Source organism: Notamacropus eugenii, chromosome 5 (genome assembly GCF_028372415.1).
Source record: "Notamacropus eugenii isolate mMacEug1 chromosome 5, mMacEug1.pri_v2, whole genome shotgun sequence".
NCBI lineage: Eukaryota > Metazoa > Chordata > Mammalia > Diprotodontia > Macropodidae > Notamacropus > Notamacropus eugenii.
This window is the reverse complement of record NC_092876.1, coordinates 438870544-438893712: the sequence shown is the minus strand read 5'-3', so window position 1 is coordinate 438893712 and position 23169 is coordinate 438870544. Positions and strand designations below refer to the sequence as shown.

At 36.0% G+C, this 23169-nt stretch overlaps 1 protein-coding gene across 3 annotated transcripts in view; it reads right to left on the bottom strand.

Annotated features, from left to right (window-relative positions):
- Positions 1-23169, bottom strand: part of CFAP47 (cilia and flagella associated protein 47) — a 917896-nt gene that overhangs the window by 247054 nt on the left and 647673 nt on the right. For all 3 annotated transcript variants that reach the window (XM_072615192.1, XM_072615194.1, XM_072615193.1), the window contains one exon: positions 10690-10846. In XM_072615192.1, the coding sequence (XP_072471293.1) occupies positions 10690-10846 (157 nt within the window). The remainder of the gene's footprint in view (positions 1-10689; positions 10847-23169) is intronic.

Below are 23169 nucleotides of genomic sequence, written 5' to 3'. Positions count from 1 at the left end.
TGAAGAATAGGTAATGGCCTATTTGAATGACTCTGCAGTAGCTGTCCACTGCATTACATTCTTTACCATAGATGTGGTTTGTGGCCATGGCTGCACTCTGGTCAATGCTCTGCCAGACTCACTGTGCTAAGTCAGTACTGGTCTATATGGTTTCATCTAGAAAATAGAAACATTCATACACAGTGCCATGCTGGGTTAAATATCTCATTTGGCAGGAAGAGTGGGGACAAGACTTCCCCAAGCAGACTGAAAGAAATGGGCTACTTATGGGAACTAGAGTCTGTTTCTGTAGGGGTTATATTACATACTCTTGGTGCCTTACAAGGCCCCAAAAGCTATATTTGGGGCCTATTAAAAACTTCTATTTCAACTTCTCTAGAAATATTAATAAGCATATATTTCTAGTTTTAAAATGCTATTTATACCTTTTTCTAGGATTCAGGTAGATTAGGAAAAGAAAGAAAGTAGAAGCTAGAAAAAAAAGACTGTTTCTTTGCTCATTCAATAAAACAACTGACCTGGGATCCACCCAAGGAGAGCACACTCTTTTCTCTTCAAAGATAAGTACCTTCTTTTTTCCCATTTAGAGACTATTACAATATTGATCCCTGGGAGGACATACTTTTATTCCTTGAAAGGAGCAGTCAAGGAAATAATCCAGGGCTAATTAGAGATTATTTGTTTAACTATTAGTGATCTTTCTTCTGGAATGTTAACCATAAATCCCAGTTTCTCCCAAGATTTTTATTCTTTAACATTTCCATAGATGCTACTGAAAATTGTCTTGGGAAGAGAGATATACTTGAGGAATTTGAAAGTGTGGAAAAGAAATTTGAGGTGAGAGTTGTAAACTATGCAAGTTTATAAATTTCTCTTTTTAAATTAGAAATGTGTGAGTACTGAATTAATAAAAATACTTTTGATCAACAAGCATAAAACACAGTATGGTATTAATAAGTTTCTTTTTTTCTTTGACAGGGTCAATGCCAAAAGAAAATTAAAATTAAAATGTCCAATGAAATTGTCCCAGAACTGAGCAGGAAAATGAAGCAGACTGTTCTGAAGAAATTCTTTAAATGACTCTAAAATTCTTTTTGAAAAAAAATGTAAAATTGTTTTAAAACAATATTCTTCTAGTGATGTTGTATACCTGAGAGACATGTAGTACCAGAGTTTCTGAAGAAGGAAGCCAAAGATCAAACAAAGGATAATGGAGAGATGCACGGTCGATGTAAGCAAGCTGAAAGCATACAAATTAGGAATTACAAGTAGAAAAGTGTAAATTATGACAGCAGAGAAATGATGAAAAAGATGTGATGGACAAGCTGTTTGCTAATGGTGATGAAAATCTATGGTTAGCCTATATGCTCCATTAATATCTATGAAATGGTAAATGTATACATATGCATGTATGTAAGAACAAAGCCCCCAGCAATATAATGTTGGATGGAGTCCCTGTTTGGAACTATCAGATTACAAAAGGTGAAAAGGCATGTATGAACTGAGATCTGCATGATTGGAAGAAGTAAGAATGTCAGTGAACCAATGGATCTATTGGAGTACTACATGTGCAAAGCACTGTGCTAAAGGCTTGAGATATAAAACCAAAAAAAAAAGTTTATTTTAATCACAGTGTAAAAATCATAGAAAGTTTCAGAAAACTTTCTTATCTTTTCTCCTCTTTATGAGGGGTTGGGGATTAGAGCAAGCTTGCCAAGTGGTTACAGAACATAGAAGTAGTAGGAGATTATATTTCACAGAAACCATGGACTGAAGGCTAATGGTAGATAGGCACTAAGAGAGAATATTTGAAGACAAAGGGAAAGGGAGAAAGAAGAGAAGACTGGAACCTCTGGAGGAGCAGAGGGTTGGCTGGTAGCTGTGGAAGTAATCAGCATGGTGATGAAGCCTTTCTATTGGCAAGAAACTGAAAACAACTGCCAAATGAGAATTACTGGTGATTCAAGGAAAAATGCTGCTGATTAACTTCACTAATTTTTCCAATTCCCTTTTCCTGCTTCAAAGATAACTTTTCAAGATTTTTTTTCTATACATATTATGAATGTATGGCAGAAATTGAGACAAAAATTAAAATGGAGGAAAGGAAATGTGACTGTACTCACCAAGAATGCTGGTTGTGATTTCATTATGTTTTTCATTTATTTCATTAATGAATGTTTCCGGTTCAAATGCCACCAAAATGCTTGTTTGCTAACAAATTAGTAAAATGAATATATTAGAAGTATGATACCTGGACGTTTCCCATAGCTTTCAAACGCAAGTGTTGGGAGTGAGAGGGAAATGAGCCAAAGACATTATTATTAAACAACTCCACAATAGGAATTGGATCCACCTATCAAAAGTTAGTCTCTGCTACTGGGACAGCAAAAAAAAAAAAAAATATATAGCCTACTGACCTAAAAGAGAAAACACAATGGCCAAAATGGAATTAAATGTGAATTGGAGGAAGGTATTAAGCATATTATCTACCTTTTATATTGTCTGTTCATTATACTCAACTCTTTGTTGGCCTAATGGAGATGATGGGCAGAACAAGTTATAGGATATCTATAGAGAATTTTTTAAATTTACTTTTATTCATTATTTTTAGCATTTTCCCTTGTACATGAGTTGCTCAAATGGAACTGTGACTGGTACAGATTTTAAGCTTGGAATGTTTTGCCATTCTATTTATCTTCTTTTTTTTGTTGCTTGTGTTGTTTATAAATCTTTCAGAGAAGACTCACTAAACACATTGTTAGCCTTTGATTATTTTAACATTGGGTACAACCAGTTTAGCCCTTGGGCTGTCCATCTCTCACCTCTTATTGTTGATAAATAATTGTCACCTTCTTACCTCTTTTTCCAGTTATTCTTTGGATATAATTCAACAAACATTCATTAAAAACCTAGTATGTGAGATATACAATGTTGGGGAATAGCACTAGTTAAGAGAAAAAGTAAATGGTCCCTTCCCACAAAGAAATTACATTCTTTTGGGGATGACAACATGCACATGGATAAATTAAATACAGGGAAATTTGAGATATAGAAAGCGCTGGTAAATAATGGTAGTAGTTTTCAAAAAGTGTGACAATTCAACTCAACTAAATAAACATTTACTAAGCATTTACTTTGTTCAGGGCACTCTTCTAGGTGCCAGAGATACAAAGACAAAAGTGTTAACTGACAGTAAAATGAATGATGGGTTGGAGAAGGACAGGGAACTGGAGTTGAAATACTGAAATGAGGCAACTGCAACAATCTAGAAAAATAAAGTAATGAGGGCTTGAGCCTGGATAGTGATAAGAAGAGTAAAATTGGAGTCATAACGCTACAGATACTGTGGAGATAGAACTGGCATAACCTGATTCCTAAAGGAAAGATGTAAAGGAGAGAAAATAATAAAAAAAAATAGCACCAAGACTATGATCTAGGGAAATAGGAGGAATAGTGGTGCTGCAAACATCCCATTCTGTCATAATTTTTTTTGTGTATGTGTCTTATCCCTTCATTAGGCTATATGCTACCTGAGGCTAAGTCTAGTCTTCTTCTGAATATAGCAGAGTGCTCATGGAAAATAACAACCTAAGAAGGGCTTAATTAAGTGGATTGATATGAAATCCAGTGTAATTCCTCCTAAATCACATTTAGGTGAAAAAGAAATAGTTATGCTGTGCATTCTATCTATCTGCTTCTCAAGGTCAGATACATAATTAGGCCATACATTCAAGGAGCATTTCAATCTGAAGTTGAAAGACACTATAGAAGTGTAACATTAGGATTACAACCTTTTCAGAAATTTATGTAAATTATAGATATTGCTTATGGTCTACATCACTCTCTCCTGATCCAGCCTCCAACACTATGTGATCAGAAAGAGCAGGCTTAATCCTAGGGGATGATACCAAAGATCTCCTTATGATTCATGGCACCAATGTGGAGTTTTCCTCCAAAGAAATCTTCAAAATAAAACTCAAATATAAGTTGTATCTAGGTTTCCCAAAATGTGGGTATTGATGCTGTCAGTTCGCACAAAGGTACTCAATGGACAATTTGGTGTGAGGTAAAGAGCAGATTTTCTTTCAGCCCCATGGAAAATGTACAAGGCTATAAGAACTCACAGGAGTTAATAACAGAGAGAGACATAAAGCACTCAAAAAGGAAAAGGACCTATAGGTACAAAAATATTTTTTGGTGGTGACAAAGAATTGGAAATTGAAGGAATGACCATCAAATGAGGAATGGCTAAACAAGATGTCATATATGCATGTAATGGAAAACTATTTTGCTATAACAAATGACAAGCAGAATGTTTTCGGAAAAACATGGAAATACTTACATGAACTGATGCAAAATTAAGTAGAACAGAAAGCACATTATATTCAGTAACAGCAATATCATAGAATGATTAACTATGAATGACTTAGCTGCTCTGAGCAGTACAAAGATAAAAGACCATCCTGAAGGATGTGTGATTTTTTAAAAATGCTATATACATTCCAGATAATCCGAATGCAGATGGAAGAATTTAAAAAAATTCTTTGTTATTCTTGGTTTTGTTTTGTTTTTGGTCTACATCTTCTTCTGCTACATGACTAATATGGAAACATTATACATGACTGAGCATGTATAATCTATATTAAATGGATTAACTTTTCCAGGAGTGGTCAGGGAGGGAGGGAGAGTATATGGAACTCAAAAAACTTAGGATAAATATTAAAATTTGTGTTTATATGTCATTGAGAAAATTAAAATGAAATGGAGAAAAAGAAGAAATCTTGTCTCTAGAAGGTCTGGTGTCTGAGCCTTTTAATTTGAACTTGGGGTTGAAGAGTTGGTGATTTTCCCAAAACAATCTTCATTTACTGTTAGAAGGACTATATTGCAGGATCCACTACTTGGGGAATTCAAATTCCACACCCCTCCCTTTTCTACACAGGAGAGTAAGGATAAGGAGTAGTGGCTTTGCTTGGGTTGCATGTAGGCATAGCTATCTTGACCAAGTATTTGTACTCACACAAGTATAGAGTAAGTATGCTACTATATACTAGGCATTGAAAGTTCATTCCCAGGAATTTTACTATATGAACTATGCTTAGAAAAAATATGTATATGTATACGTATATATATATACATATGTATGTGTGTGTGTGTGTGTGTGTGTGTGTGTGTGTGTATACAGAGGGGATTGCACACTGAACAGGTTTTGGGGAAATAGGTCAGTGTGCAATCCCCTCTCCAATATACTTACTGGGCTCTGATCTGGACATCCAAGGAAGAGGATGTGCACAAAGAAGGTGAAACCATTTTGGAGCTTGCTTGGGAGCGGGGAATGATAGACAACTCTTCTCAAAATGATTCATTTTACAACTCAGCCACAGAAAGCCAATCAGATGACTTTCACTTGTCTTCTCCCCAAAGGGTCAAGTCTTTTGTCTAGTTCTGGTTCTAGCAGTGGTCCATGCCTTGTAAACTCATTGAATTGTTCTAGAGCTTACCTAATTACTTTCCCTTACATAGAATATTAATTTCATATTTTACAGGATGAGTTTAAGCCATGGCAGAAGCTACATACCTGAAAGACCTGAGTTCAAGTCCCACCTCTGACATTTGACTCTGGATAAATCCTTTAACTTCATGGTGTACTAGGCAACTTCCTTGGACTTGAAGGTAAAAAGAAGGTGCTGACCTATGTTAGTAGTTCTCTGCTTTGCAGAATATATCCACATCTTATTCATTTTAGCTCAGTTTTCTTCTTTCTTTATTAAAATGTTTAGCAATGAATCAATTTGAACATTTTTAGCACAATAAATCAGTCCGGGCTTTGGTTTTGCTTTTGTCCTCTCTCTCTCTCCCAAATAATTTACATGTTAAGATGGTTAAACAAAACTTCATAGCTCAAAGCTTAAACATTAAATTTCTGGCATCATTATGGCAAAAAACCAGGCACTGATGGGATTTCGCATAGTTTACGCCTTTATTTATTGAGTTAGCAAAAACCTGTCATTAAGATAGCCATTTGTTAAATGACTTGAGCCACTAAACATGTTAAAATGTCATGTATAAGAACACTAAATTTCTGAGTGACTCCATTAATAGCTAATCTCAATAAATCTTCAGAACAGTTAGGACTAATTCTGCACAAGCCATAATAGCCAAATAAATTCCATGTAACTTTCCTAAGGTAATCTACAGTACTATATTTTTTCTCCTTAAATGATGTCATAATAAAAATAATAGTAGCTGTACTAAAGGTAATAAACTAATTTGTGATATAAGGCAATTTTCAGAGAGCAGAAACTCATTTTTTTTTCTTGTGGCTTTAATGCTTTGCTATTACCTCATAAAATAATGTTATTTATTGAGTTTGATTTTATGAGGGCTCCAAGGTTCAGATGGAGTCTCAAAAATGACAAAAGCAAAATAATACTCAAAGATATAAAACCTAGACTATCACAAATAAATGACCATTGATGCAAAGATATAAAAAGTATTACCCTACATTCGTCCAAAATGTTCCTCCTTTGTTGAGCTATTATTATAGGTGGGGTTAATGTAGTCCTTTGGAGCTTTCAATTAACAAACACCTAAGAGGGACTGAAGTAGAATGGAAACCAGGGTCTACCAAGACAAGCAAGGAATGTAACTAGGATGATGAACTCCCTCTTTCCCTTTCTTTCCTCTTGGTTATACTAATTCACTCATCCTCATCCTCCAGACCACTTTATCTGCCTCTGCAATACTCAAAAAGAAATACTTCCAAAGCACCTACTTCTGAACCACAATCAAGAAGAATCAGATGAGAAGATGAAGGAGAGAAGTGACATGCTTTTCACATTCTCTAATTCCTCTTCAGCAGACAGAACTAGTTTCATTATATCATGATATTCCTGGATTTGCAAATATCCACTATCCCTAATCACTACCAAAGCCTCAGTTCCCCAATGTCCTAAAGAATTACTTAAGAATAAAATAGTCACTGAATTTAAACCTGAAAAAGAACCTAGAGGTCACAGAAAGCCCCTTTGTAGCAAAGCCCTGAGATCTTTGCTTTCAAACATTCTGTCTTATGTCTCAGAAGATGTAAGCCTCTCTTTATGAAATTCTGTGATTAGCAAACAGGATTTCAAGCATTTGAGTGATTTTTATTGGTAATCTCATTTTCCTTTTGAGTTGGCAACAATACACACTCATGACTATGTGCAGAAGAAGAAAAAAAAAAAACAGAAACAAAAACGACCATGCCACTCACAGTTTCCAAGCTTAAAGAGTGGTTTGACATAATCAACCTGGCTAGAGGCATCAAGGCTGCCAATCCTATGACTGATCAAAGCCTCAGAGTTAAATATCAACCTGCCTCTGTTCTGCTCCAATACTCTGAGATCCTTAAGGATCTCAACTGGTGCAAGAAGCAGATATCACTGATGCATTATTTCAAGCTCTTTTGTCTTCCATCATTTCCAACACCATACACCAGCTGTGGAGGACATAGTATCATAAGTGATGCTGCAACCTAACCTGTCCTGGCAACATCAAACAGTAGCAGCTGAAGTCCCAGCAGCATCTCCCTTGGTTTCAAGAGGACAGCCAAGGTACATAGGTTTACAGTAGTATAGTGTGTGTGTGTATACACACACACACACACACACACACACATATATATATATATATATATATATAGTAAAATATCCTCACACTGCCATATGACAGATTGGAAAAATAAGATTCAGTTCTTAAAAGGTCTTAGTTTTAAGAATTATATTTGCTGTATATTATTTATGGTAATGTAGATCTCATGTGTTATTAAAAATGAATATTGTCTGTTTTTTTATTGAGATGCTAGTACAAAAGACCTAATGCTAGAAAATTACTTGTGAGAAAAATATTCTGTATATTATCAGTTTTATTTTGTGTATTACATTTTATGGATTACTTCACGGTTTCTCTGCTAGAAAAAGTGCATATTATTGGAATTCATGTTTTGCTATAAAGAATTGTATGCCAAAGTGTATTTCCAGCAGTATTTAGTGAATGATTAGCTTGTTTGGTGGTTGAAGGAACCTAACTCCCTATTTTCCATAGGTTCAATGGAACCTTCAAACTATAAACCAGGGAAATTTACTTTGATGTTTGGAAAAGTTTTATAAGGAATTTATGATAGAAGCAATATCTATTAAGACTGGAAAATCTGACAAGTTGTTGGTTGGTTGTTTGTTTGTTTCTTGAGGTTTTTGTTTCTTTGTTTATTGGTTTACTTTTGTTTTGTTTGTTTTCCCCAAAAAGTCAATGAAACATTTCTTCAGATTTTATTGGGCCAGTTGCCATTGATGTATTTACCTGGTTGTAACACATAAAACTCCCAGCATACATGTAGTCATTTCTCTTCATATCTGATGAATTTGTGTTGTCTTGTGACCAGATGTGTCTCTGTATTGAGTTAAAGGTAGTTATGCCCAGATCAACCAGGACTGCATCTTTGTTAAATAGCCTTCCAATGTGATGGCTATACAAACTTCCTTTTGTAAAACTGTAGGTGATTATGACTTTCATTTCATTCTGATACAGTGTCTAAATGACTGGCCTGAATTACCAGCAGAAGGAAAACAAGGAAAAGGAAAGGAAGCCTATCTTCCTATCCTTCAACTGACTGATTATGAACTCCTTCAGATAATGCAAGGACCTCTTCTCTTAATACTCAGGGAACTTTTGGTCTCCACTGTGAAGAACACTATCCTATAGGGAAAAAAATCCTAGCACACAATTAGATGGTGCTTCTGAGACTTGATCAATTACCCAATGCAGTAAGTGTTAATCCACTTTTCTGGGAAGTACCTCAGATATGGTCATGAGGTGAAGTATGTCCAACTCTACCAATGCTGTATTTTTGATGAACATCCCTTCCATGTTATTGTTAACTAAATTTACTTTTGTAAAATATTATATAGTCAACAAGTGTCTCATTTTATTCTAGCCCCAAAAGTGAACAAGGCCTGGCTAGAATAGGATCATTAAGGGGATAATGGTGAACCTCCAGAAAGACAAGTAATAATTATAAGGAATGTCAAGAATGGCTTCACCAAGAATAGATCATTCTTTTTTTCATTTTCTGAGATACCTATATTTTGCTATTTATTTCTTTTTTGGGTGTTATAAACATAGCTTGCCTGGATTTTTGTAAAGCATTAGAGAAATGCTTATCTTGTGGAGAATATGGAGAAGTATGAACAAAACAATAATACAATTGGTTGGTCTCAGAACTGGCGTGATAGACATACTCAAATTGTAATTGTTAATGAGACTAGAGATAGCCAGCACAGTACACCAGGGATCAGTACTTGGCCTGAGATTTTTTTTTACAGTAGTTTTAACACTAATGTGTTTAAAGGAATAGATGACATTATTCATTATATTATAGATGATACAAAGCCAAAAGCTAACACACTGGTTGGAAAACTCAAGACCCCAAAAGATCTTTTAAAGTTTGAGCATTAGGCTAAAATCTAACAAGATTAAATTCAATATACTCAAATTTAAACTCTTACACTCAGAAAATAAATCAAAATCATTAGCACAAGCAGAGGGAGGCAATGGTATGCCCAGAGAAGGTTGGGTGGTTTGATTGAACTACAGTCATAATACGGGTTAACAGTGTGGTGTGGTGACCAAAAATCTAATGACATACATACATACATTTTTCATTGAGAAAAGCATAACTTAAGGAACAAGAAGGTGACAGTTCTATTATACTCTGTCCTCATCAGACCTCATCTGGCGTACTGGATTCAACTGCAAGTTTCACAGTTTGAAAAGGTTATTATCAAGCTGGAGAGTGTCTAGAAGAAGGCAACCAGACTGGTGAAGAACCTAGAGACCCTATCCTATGAGGGTTGTTGGAAGGAACTGAGGGTGCTTAGGCTGGAGTAGAGAAGAGTAAGGGGAGATATGATAGTTTTGTTAAAGCATTTGAAGATTTGTCATATGGAAAACAGAATTAGATTTGTTCTGTTTGTCCTGAAAGGAAAGAAGCAGAATCCAGTCCTCATACCTTGTATGGAGCCCCAGCTCCTGCCCTGGAGACTTGTGCTACTGACTTGAGAGTTCATATAAAGATCTCTGAAATTAGAGATTCAGATATTCATATTATCAAAAATCACAGCCTGGTATAGTAAAAGAGTAATAAACCTGGAATGGAGACATCTGAGTTCTAATCCTTTTTCTGACATTAACAAGCAGAGTTTCCTTAGACAATTCAGTTAATCTTTCATAGCTTCAGTTCCTCATCTCAAAAATCAAGCAGTTGAGATAAATGGTCTATAAGATCTTTCTGTGTCCAAAATACTTTGGCTTTATGAAATAATTGGGCATTTATAAACTAGGCTGCTAAATGGCACAGTGGATAAACTGTTGGCCACGGAGTTAGGAAGACCTGAGTTCAAATTTAACCTCAGACACTAGTTGTGTGACCCTGGGCAAGTAAGTTAACCTTGTCTTGTTTGCTTCAGTTTCCTCATCTGTTAAATGAGTTGGAGGAAGAAATGGCAAACCACTTCATTATCTTTGCCAAGAAAATCTCGAATGGGTTCACAAAGAGTGGGACACAACTAATCCACTAAACAACAACAAAAACGAACTTATTTAATTCAATTAGTATTAGTATGACAAGAAAAGGGGGATCTGATAACTCACCTTTCAATAAGACATCAACAAGAACATGTTCGGTAGTGGGGTTTCTGAAAGGTATAATGACAGACAAATGCCGACCAATACATGTACGTATGATCACTGGCTCCAAGGGTAGAGGAACGAGGCCTATTCCAGACAGATAAAATGTCCATTCTTCAAGCTATTAAAAACAAAATAAAAGACAAGTCTGACATATTTAGACTAATGAATCTCTTCTTACAGTACATTCTAAGCATATTCCTATTTTTGCAGTTGAGATGCCTTAAATTTTGGTATTCATAACATCTATTCAAATACCTTAGCTTCTTTTCCCTAGACATTACTGTACTTCACTAAAAAAACAGTTGATTAGCCTTCCCACTGAGGAGGAAAGGGGGCTAATTGCCAATATTCAAATGTCTAGCTCATTTTAAAGCACAGAAGGCTATTTATGACGACATAAAAGAGAAGATCTCATGGAAAACCTTATATTTCTGCTCAAGGCTTTTTTAATTAAGTCATGCAACAAATTGAGTCATAAACCCTGCATGTAGCTTCCAAAAGTTAGAACCTGATGCCAAATGTGATGAGGATTTTATTGCGAGGCTAAGAAAACAATGTATACTTCTACCCTTATAGAACAGTTGTGATATGTCTCATCCTCCATTGCAATGGGTTTTCTTTGTTTAATTACAATGGCCACTAAAGTAATGGTATTGGGGCCACTTCATTGTGGACATGAGAAGATTCAGATACACTATTCTTCAGCTGTAGCACTGATTTTCAAAAGACTCATCTCTTCGTTTAGGGTTTTTTTCCCAATTTTGACGTGTGAATTATCTTGACCTAAATGTTTCCTAAACAATTACTGAGTCTAGGCTTCACTGTACACTCCAGTACACAGGGAATCAAAAGCTGCCCCATGTAATAAATATGTAACTAAATCATTGGTTAACTAAATCAATCAATTAATCAATCAATAAGAGAATAAAGATCCCAAAACCAACTCAACAAATAAATGCATGTGGATGTGTATTTTACATAGATTAATGTGATGGGGAAGTTCAACATGTCAAAATTAAAATGTACTGAAAAGTTCAATTAAACTATTGGCTAGCACAAACTCTTAAGTACTGCAGAATTAAAAATCTGTCACAGCTATCCACTAGAACACATGTCCCTCAAATTGATTGCATTATCAACTTGAGGGTATAGGAGAAAATTAAAGAAGGAAACCATGTGTATACATATAGATAACTATTTTATACATAAAGTAAATACATAGCTTACTCTGTCCCATCTTAATGCTTCCCTAAGAATTGCATTGGAATCCTTAAAGTTCTAATTAAAATGCTTGTAAAAGAGGAAATAGGCTAGAGGTAACAGAGAAAATTTGGTTTTGCACATTGAACAGAGCTATGGGGGTCATCAGGATTGGCAGAAATCAGCAGAGCTTTCCCTAAACAGAGACTGCAATGATCATCGATTCATGCTGGGTTTTAAGAGCCTCACTGATTTTAAATAGTCTTCTTTCATTTCTGATATACTGACCTTTAGGTAAAGAAAGTCAAAGAAATCAAGGGAAATTGAGGTGAAGAATGGGCATGCTTAAGAATAAAATGAATAAAGACACAGAAAACTGCAAGTTAGCACATAATACATGATATATTCTTATAGAAGAGCCTGCTAGAATTCCACTTTTATTGTGCCTTCCTACTAACTTCATCTCACTACATTAAAATTCTATTTTATTAAGAATGCCTGCTATTCTAGCATAAGTTTACTACCTGAACATATAACGAAGCTGCCACTTCAGTTATGATACCCCAACAAAATTAATTTTAGTATTCAAAAATTGTAGTCAAGTGACTATAGTCAGAAGTTGGCTATTCACTGAGTAGAGCTCTCCAGAGATCCAAATCACAAACAAATGAAACAAATAATCACCTATACTAATTCCTCTCAATTCAGCAAAGCACTATCAGGAACAGTTAAAATTTACCTATAAGCACCAGTACTAGATGATTTTAGATTAATCAGCTACTCAGCAATGAGTTGCTTTAAAGTATCAGTTCAGATGCATTTAATGAGTGAAATCCAAGGAGAAAAATCCAGGGTTTATTTTGTAGGTTAAAAGCTGTTCTAGCATGCCAGATCTAGAACAAACTCTGAACATATCTTTAAAAACAGAAAGAAATCTATCTTAACTACATATATTTATTCATAATAAAGATAATATTTTGAAATGCTCACATAATTAGTGCCTTCAAGGGGCCTAACATCAGTTTGCAGAGCATTGCAAATCAAAGGAACTGAATAAAATGGGAAAAGTGAAATTATTCAGGGATAAAAAGGCCAAATAAAAATCACAAAGGTGAGAGTAATACACTGAAATGCTTGAGGGGGTTTGGATAAAGCAACTGAAAAGATGAGTTATTGATCAAGGGAGAGGTGCATACAAAACTCTAAAGATTCACCATTATTTGAAAGTAGATACACAGGATGACAGAAATGAAGCTTCAGGTCCATGAAAGGTTTAAGTGAAGTATTTACTTGTTTTGTTGCTTCTGTATTTAATGAAGAATTTAACTTTTAATTTATATGCTTGTCCTCTCTGTATACTTAAGCTCAAAATTGATAATAGGTGTGCTGTCTTGTTGAACTCTCCCTGAATACAGATCATTTTGATCAGAAATGCAAGTATAATCCTTTTTCCTTTTTTTTTAAATTTATTCATTTACTTTTAGTTTTCAAAATTCATTTTCACAAGATTTTGAGTTCCAACTTTTCTTCTCATCTCTCCCCACCCCAACTTCAAAACATCATGCATTCTGATAACCCATTCTCAAAATCTGCCTTCCCTTCTATCACACCCCTCCTTTCTCTTATCCCCATCTTCTCTCTTTTCTTGTAGGGCACGATAGATTTCTAAATCCCGTTACCTGTATTTCTTATTTCCCACTTGTATGTAAAGGCAATTCTCAGCATTCGTTCCTAAAACGTTGAGTTCCAACTTCTCTCTCTTCCCCTCTCCCCACACATACCTACTGGGAAGGCAAATAATTCAATATAGGAATATATGTGTAGCTTTGCAGAAGACTTCCATAAAGGTCATGTTGTGAAAAACTAACTATATTCCTCTCCATCATATCCTGCCCCCTATTTATTCTGTTCTCTCTTTTGACCTTGTCTCTCCCCTAAAGTGTATACTTCTAATTACTCTCTCCTCCCATTTGCACTCAGTTCAATCATCCTTTCCCATTCTCACTTACCCCTTCTCCCCTGCTTTCCTGTAGTGTAAGATAGATTTTCATACCAAATTGAATGTGCATGTTGTTCCCTCTTTAAGCCAAATGTGTTGAGAGTAAGCTTCACTTTTTGCCTCTCACTTCCCCCCTTATCCTCTCCACTGAAAAAGGTTTTTCTTGCCTCTTTTATGAGAGATAACTTGCCCCATTCCATTTCTCCCTTTCTCTTTCCAATATATTCCTCTCTCACCCTTTAAATTTATTTTTTTATATGTCATCCCTTTCTATTCAACTCACACTGTGCCCTCTATGTATATATGTGTATAATCCCTCCAGCTACCCAAATACTGAGAAAAATTTCAAGAGTTAAAAATATTATCTTTCCTTGTAGGAATGTAAACAGTTCAACTTTTAGTAAGTCCCTTATGATTTCTCTTCCTGTTTATCTTTTCATGCTTCTTTTGATTCGTGTGTTTGAAAGTCAATTTTTTTATTCACCTCTGGCCTTTTCATCAAGGATGCTTGAAAGTTCTTTATTTCATTGAATGACCATTTTTTCCCCTGAAGTGTTATACTCAGTTTTGCTGGGTAGGTGATTCATGGTTTCTATCCTAGTTCCTTTGATTGCTGGAATATCATATTCTAAGTTCTTTCATCCCTTAATGTAAAAGCTGCTAGTTCTTGTGTTATCCTGATTGTATTTCCACAATATTTTCATTGTTTCTTTCTGGCTCTTTCTTTCTCCTTGACTAGGGAACTCTGGAATTTGGCAACAATATTCTGAGGAGTTTTTCTTTTTTGGATCTCTTTCAGGGAATGATCAAAGGTTTCTTTCAATATATATTTTACCCTCTGGTTCTAGAATATCATTGCAGTTTTCCTTGATAATTTCATGAAAGATGATGTCTAGGCTCTTTTTTGATCATGGTATTCAAGTAGTCCCATAATTTTTAAATTGTCTCTCCTGGATCTATTTTCCAGGTCAATTGTGTTTTTCCAATGAGATATTTTACATTGTCTTCTATTTTTTCATGCTTTTGGTTTTGTTTTGTAAGTTTCTGGTTTCTCATAAAATCATTAGCTTCCATCTGCTCCATTCCTATTTTTAAAGGACTATTTACTTCAGTGAGCTTTTGAACCTCCTTTTCCATGTAGCTAATTCTGCTTTTTAAAGCCTTCTTCTCCTCATTGGCTTTTTGGACCTCTTTTGCCCTTTCAGTTACTCTATTTTCAAAAGTGTTATTTTCTTCAGCATTTGTTGGGTCTCTTTTAGCAATCTGTTGATTGCTTTCCATGATTTTCTTGCATCATTCTTATTTCTCTTCCCAATTTTTCCTCCACCTCTCTTACTTGATTTTCAAAATCCTTTTTGAGCTCTTCCATGGCCTGACACAGCTGCATATTTATTTTGTAGGTTTTGAATGCAGAAACCATGATTTTTAAGTGTTCCTCTGATGGTATATATTGTTCTTCCTCATCCAAAAGAATGGAAGAAAATACCTGTTCACCAAGAAAGCAACCTTCTATAGCCTTTTCTCTCCTTTTTTGGGCATTTCCCCAGCCAGTTATTTGACTTTTGAGTCCTTTGTCAAGAGAAGGGTATACTCTGGGGACCTGTAAGTTCTCAGTTTCTCCAAGATGGCACAATCAAGGGAGAAGAGTTTAGTCCTCTCCTGGACTCTACCCTGCTCTGGGAGCAACCACAAGCTTTCTGCCCAGGACCTGGGAGTAGAATTCCCTCTCCAGAGTCTCTACTAATTCCACCAGGCCATCGCTCCTCTTCACCACAGGGTGGTCACTCAGGGCTGAGATCCAGATCAGCTGCTTGATTCCTCCTGTTTCTTTTGGATGAAGGCTCCAAAAATGGGTGCTGCTGATGATGCTGCCTGGGGCTGGAGCTAGGGGAGGACCCTGCTTCCTTCTCATCCAGGTGAAAGAGATTTCTTACTGACCTTTGAAGCTGTCTTTTGCATTTGTGGGGATCTGGGAACCCCAGCTGCTACCTGTGACATATCACCTTGAAGCCTGTTCCAGTTCTGTCTCTGTCACATCGTGCAGCCAAGGCTGGCTGAACCCAGATGTGATATACCTTTCCTGTTGGCCTTCCAGGCTATCTTGGACTGGAAATCTTTTTTGCTTTTTCATTTTGTGGCTTCTGCTGTTCAAGAATTTGTTTAGAGTCATTTTTTACAGGTATTTTATGGGTTGTGGGAGGAGAGCTTCTACAGGTCCATCCTTCTATGCTGCCATCTTGGCTCCATTCCTGCAAGTATAATTCTTAATGAAAAGATAAGGTAAGGCATTTGTAATTGCATCACTTGAAAAAATTGGTATTCTTAAATGCATTTTCTGTTAAAATAGACTTACTTTATCTTTGTTGTTTTCCTACTCATTTGACAAATTTTTGAAACAATTCAAATAGGGAGTCACAATGAGGATCCACAAAGAACCTGGCAACTTCAACATTAAAGGATCTGGGGTGATGGAACGTGATATTCCTGAGGGCAAAGGGGCTTGGACTCAACCAAGAATCACTTACTTGCAAAAATGAAGCATGATACTTCAAAGGAAAAAATGATCATGCAATGAAATAGAAGGATTTCAAGATTTCATAAGGAGTAGACCAAAACTAAACCAAAAATTAGGCCTCCAATTAAAAAAAGAAACCCAAGAGAAGTATAAACAGGCAAAAAGGAAAAAAAAAGGAAATAGAAGAAATCCACTAGAGCCAAACTGTTTATATCCCTACGTGGGAAGATAATACTGATAATTCTTTAAAAATGTATCATTAATACTACATACAAAAGGAATGTGCATAAACAGAGACTACAGGTATAAGGTGAATTTGAGACAATGACATAAAAAATTAAGGAATGGGAAAGAGGAATATGAAGAGTGCAGAAGGGAGAGGTAGAATGGGGTAAATTATCTCACATAAAGAGGGGAGACAATGAAGGGGAAGAGGGTAGAATGGGTCATGAACATCACTTGAACCTTATTCTCAATTTAGCTCAAAGAGGGAATAATATATACAACTAATGGAATATAGAAATCTACCTTACCCAACAGGAAAATAAAATGGAAGGATATTAAATAAAGGTCATGGGTGGGAGGGGGACTGACATAGGGGAGAATAGATCAGGGGAAGCGTTAGACAGAAGCAAAATACTAGTGAACTGGGAAAGGGTGACAATAGAGAGAAAGCAAACAGGAAGAATAGGATGGAGGGAAATACACGGTAGTAATCATGACTGTGAATGTGAATGAGATGAATTTTCCCCAAAAATGGAAGCAGATAGAGTAGATAAAAAAAATGGAATCCCACGATATGCTTCTTAAAAGAAATAAACTTGAAGCAGAGGGACACACACAAAGGCAAAGGGATGGAGCAGAATCTATTTACTTCAGCTAAAGTAAAAAAAAAAAAAAAAAAAAAACAGGGGTAGTAATCCTGATCTTAGACAAAGAAAAAGTAAAAATATATATCCTACTGAAAAGACATAAGGAAGGAAACTACATCTTGCCAAAATGCATCACAAACTATAATCATATTTGAAACCTGGTTATTGGAACTTGCCATTTTTAGATGCTATGGGACTATTAAGTGACGGTTCTTCTAAGTCTAACTCCAGGTATTGGTAGCAAGAAAGCCAATCTGAGCCTCCAATCCATGAAGCCAGTAAGCTGATGAGATGCTGGTATGAACTGCATAGGTGATCTCAAGGGAAGGGTGGGAGAGCGACTGTTCAGCATGGGCTGAGGTGGGAGTCTCCTGACTCAATTTCCCCCGACACCTGGCAGACTTTAAGCCTGACTGAATGCAAGTGGATAATCTAATCCTGCCTGGAATTGACATGAAGTTGGGGAGATACTGTATCCCTGCAATGTCCTTACTATTGGTGGCAATTTCCTATAGTCAAAAGGTTTATAAGCTTAATATCAGACCTATTCAATTATAGATTATGAGTAGGGGAACATCCGAGGTTGTCTAAAATTAAGCTATTAGGCATAGGACTTTAGACCAACAACAATAAGTTAGGGTCCTTTAATTCTTAGTAATACTGTGGAGACAAGTAGGTCAAGAGCTTGTGAAGTTAGTAACATAAATATTATCTGTGTCTCAGTTGGTTAATGTTTAAAAAAAAATTCTTTTGTGGTCCATATTGCAAATGCTTTAAAAAGAAGTATCACTTGACCAAAAGTTTGAATTGCTTTATCTGTTATAAACTGTGTTAATAATAAAAAAAATGCATCACAGACAATGAAACAATCAAATTAGGAAAGCAAGAAATAGTCTACCTATCATATCTATGGTGAAGGGAAGAATTCATGACCAAAAATAGAGAGAATTACAAAATGTAAAGTAGATGATTTTGATTGGGTTAAATTAAATCACTTATCAATGTGACTCCATCACCACTGAGTAGTTGTGATACACTATAGATTTTTGGTTCATAAATAGCTTTTATGGAATCTTAAAAGTGCTTTGGATTGTTACTATCATTATAAAACTGAATTTCATCTGCTTTCTTACTGAGCCGGGAATCCTGAATCTCTCTAAGCTTTGCTTGTACTTTACTTTTGATGGAATTGAATGCTGCCTTTTTAGAAATGGATGAGCTATCATGCTGGTAAATCTTGTGGAGTTCTCCTTTTTCATTTAGCAGCTTCTGAATTTCCCCTTCATTTTCATCAAACAAGTCTTGATGTTTGCAGGTGTCCTGACCCAGATGAGCAAATACAGTGCTGTACACCAAATATCTGAAAGATGCCCATTTCTTTTTCTGCTTCACTGTTGCCAACTGTGTGTTAACTATACTTTCCCTCCAAGTTAGCAACAAACTGTTCATACTCAGAGAAGAGCTCTAATTTGTTGACATTAATTCTTCTGGTAGTCATTTTGTCTTTGGGCAACAATTTTGATGAATGTGAATATTTGGCTTAGAAAAGATAAGTCTATGATCAGTCCAGCACTCTGCACCACACTTTACTTCACTCTCTCATCTTGTCTATCTTTTCTCCTTACAATCATGTAGTCCATTAAATGCCAATGTGTGCTGCAAGGGTGCATCCCTGAAGTTTTATCGCATTTAGGTAAATGAGAAACAGTGTTGGAGATGAGAAGATCATGCGATGCACAAGCCTTCAGCAGTAAATTACCATTACTGTTGCTGTTTCCAACTCCATTCCTCCCGAGGATTCCCTGCCAAGTCTGGTAGTCTGAGCTTGCTCTAGCATTAAAGTCACCCAGAATTATAAGCTTGTCTCCTTTTGGCACATTGCTGATAAGGGTTTCTAGTTCTTCATGAAATTTTTCTTTGACCTCATCAGAGTTCATCATGGTGAGAGCATAAGCACTGATGATGGTGGTATGGCGTTTTCCTACAAGTGACAATCGCACTGTCATGAACTCCTCTTGGCAGGCATACCAGCTTGCTGACTAAATAAGTTTTGATTGCAAAACCTACGCCAGCTTCACAGTGCTCCCTTTCACTGGAGTCACTCCAGAAAAACGTGTATCCAGTTCCAACTTCAGTAAGTTGGCCTTAATTTACCAGCCTTGTTTCACTCATTTAGATTGTCAAATTTATGGGAATACAGTTGGACAAAGCAATTTCTAATTACTATTTTAATTTCCTCCTTTTTGGAGGTGTTTACCCTTTTCACTGATGATGTTGGTAATTTGGTTTTCTTCTTTTAAATCAAATTGACCAAAGCTTTGTCAATTTTATTGTTTTTTTCATAAAACCAAGTCTTAGTTTTATTTATTAGTTCAATAGTTTTTCTTAATTTTAATTTTATTAATCACTCCTTTGATTTTCAGTATTTCTAATTTGGAATTTACTTGGAGATTTTCAATTTGTTCTTTTTCTAGCTTTTTCAACTGTGTACCATTTCAATGATCTCCTCTTTTTCTATTTTATTCATGGAGGCATTCAATGATATAAAATTTCCTGTAAGAACTGCTTTTGCAGCATTCCTTAAATTTTGGTAGGTTGTCTCATTATTGTCATTCTCTTGAATGAAGTTGTTGATTGTTTCTATGATTTGTTGTTTAACGCATTCATTCTTTAGGATTAGATTATTTAGTTTCCAATTAGTTTTTGGTCTATCTTTCCATGGCCTTCCAATCCATATAATCTTTATTGCATTATGCTCTGAGAAGGATGTATTTACTATCTCTGCCTTTCTGCACGGGGTTGTGAGGTTTTTATGCCCTAGTACATGGTCAGTTTTTGAGAATGTGCCATTTACTACTGAGAAAAACAAAATCATATTCCTTTCGATCTCCATTTAATTTTCTCCAGAGATCTATCATAGCTAACTTATCTGGAGTTTTATTCACCTCCTTAACTTGTTCTTGTTTATTTTGAGGTTAGATTTATCAGGTTCAGAGAGGGGGAGGTTGATGTTCTCCTCACTAGTATAGTTTTGTTGTCTATTTCTTCCTCTAACTCCCTTAATTTCTCCTCTAAAGATCTGAATGCTATACCACTTGGAACATCTGTGCTTACTAATGATATTGACTTGTCTATGGTACTTTTTAGTAGGATATAGTTTTCTTCCTTATGTCTTTGATTAGATCTCTTTCTGATTTTGTTTTGTCTGAGATGAGGATTGCTATCCCCGCTTTTCTTTTCTTTTCTTTCTTTTTTTTTTTTTGCATCAGTTGAAGCATAATGCCTTTTGTTCCAAAATTTTACTTTTACCCTGCATGGATTCCCCCATTTAAATGTGCTTCTTGTAAACAACATATTGTTGGATTATGGCTTTTAATCTATTGTGTTATCCATCTCCATTTCGTGAGAGAGTTCATCCCATTCACATTCACAGTTATGATTGCAATCTGTATCTTTCCATCCATCCTCTCTCCCCCATTTAGGTTTTTAGTTCTCCCTTTTCCCTTCCCCTACACAACAGAGTTTTAAGTTTTGACCACTGACTCCCTCAGTTTTCCCTCCTTTCTTCAGCCTCCCTCCCTTTTATTCCCCCTTTCCCTTTCTACTTCTTCCCTCTCTTTTAGCCTCCCCTCCCTTTTCTTTCTCCTTTCTTATACCACTGTCTACAGAGCTAATTAGATTTCTATACTTAACTGAGTTTGTTATTCCCTCCTTGAACCAAATCAGGTGAGAGTAAATCTCAAACAATACTCATATCCCTCCTCTCCTTACCTCTACTGTAGTATGTTTTTGTACCTCTTTCTGTGATGCAATTCACCTTTTTCTGCCTCCTCCTTTTCACATCTCCCATTACAATCTCTTTGTACCCTTAAATCACCTTTTTATCATCATGTCATTTATTTTATACCTATTCCCTCTAACTATCTATCATATATCTATCTATATATATATGTATCCCTTTTATATATATCATAATAATTATACAGTTCTCAAGATTAGCAAGTATTATTTTCCCTTATAGTGATACAATCAGCTTACCCATATTGAATAAAAAGTTTCTTTATTTTTCCCTGTTTCTTTTTTTTATACCTCTCTTGAGACTTGTGTTTGAAGATTGAATTTTCTGTTGAGCTCTGGCTTTTTCATCAGGAAAGTCTGGAAATTCCTTATTTCATTTAGTTTCCATCTCCTTTCCTGAAATATTATGCTTAGTTTTGCTGGATAATTTATCCTTGGTTGTAGTCCCAGCTCCTTTGCCTTATGGAATATCGTACTCCAATCCCTTCGATCTTTTAATGTAGAAGCTGCAAGTTCCCATGTGATCCTGACTGTAGCGCCCCATTATTTGAATTATTTCCTTCTGATTACTTGGAGTATTTTCTCCATCATTTGTTAGTTCTGGAATTTCGCAATGATATTCCTTGGTGTTTTCAGTTTGGGATCCTTTCAGGAGGTGACCAGTGGATTCTTGTGATCACTGTTTTGCCCTCTGAATCTAGGACCTCTGGGCAGTTTTCGCTGATGATTTCTTAGAAGATATTGTCCAGGGTTTGTTTTTTTTTTTTCTTCATGACTTTCTGGTAAATCAATAATTAGATTTTTTCTCCTGAATCTATTTTTCAATTCAGGTGTTTTTCCTATGAGATATTTTATATTTTCTTCTATGTTTTCATTCTTTAGATTCTGTTTGACTGATTCTTGTTGTCTCAGAGAGTCATTAGCTTCTACTTGCCCAATTTAATTTTTACCAAATTGTTTTCTTCAGTTAACTTTTGCATCTCCTTTTCCATCCATTCAATTGTTCCTTTTAAGTAGTTATTTTCTTCAGTTAATTTTTGTACTTCCTTTTTCATTTGTCCACTTTTCCCAGTTAGATTTTGTGCTTCCTTTTCCATTAGTCCAATTTTACTTTTAAATTCTTCCATGACTTTTTTTTTTATTTTTAAAATCATTGGCCTGTTTTTCTTTTATTTCTGTAATTTGGCTTTTAAAATTCTTCTAAGAATGCTCTTTGGATTTGAACCCAGTTCATATTCCCTTCTGAAGTTTCAGATGGGAGTAAAGTCTCAATACTGACCCTTTGGTATTCGTGTTTTTGTCCTTGTTTCCATAGAAAGATTCTATCATCTTATCTTTACTGGTTTGTTTCTTACTCTTGATGATCACCCTTTTCCTGGCTTTTAAAATGGATTTCTGCTTCTGGGGTGCAGGGGACTCTGTCCTATGGTTCTTGTGCTTAGAACTTGAGACTGTGTGTATTGTGGCCTCTGAGTCTTTCAGCTAGAATCTAAAATACTGTAGCTTACCTGCTGCTGAGCTGGTTGGTGTGTCAAAGCAGAGGCCAGATGAAGTCTTTCTGAGAGTTACCTTGGAGCTGGCTGGGTTAAGTGTGGGGGATGGGTAGTCTGGCCATAGGAGGTCTCCTCTCCTGAACATAGGAAGGCTCAGTGGTTGGTGAACCCCATTTGCCCTACTGTCTTCCAGATTCCCCTGATTGTGCTGAGGCACGTCTGGGGTTCTGGTGTTAGCAATTATGGGCTCCATCCACCTGGGGCTCAGGATCTGCTCCAGGTTAGTTGAGGTGGGGCTGTATAGGACAGCTCCAGTTCTGAAATGGTTCCCTTCAGCCATAGCAAGAGGGATCCCCCTTTGAGATTTTCCTAACCTCATAGGCTAAGAGACTGTTTACCCCTTTGGCTAATCCCATTATTCCAGGATTTTTCCTGAGGAAATATTCTCTGGGTTTTTCAGAGTCAAAGAGGGGAGAGTTAGAGCATTTACCAATCACTCCACTATCTTGGCTCTGGGAAGTTCAAGTAGGTGACTTACAGACCTTTAATCTGCCAGGCTGATAG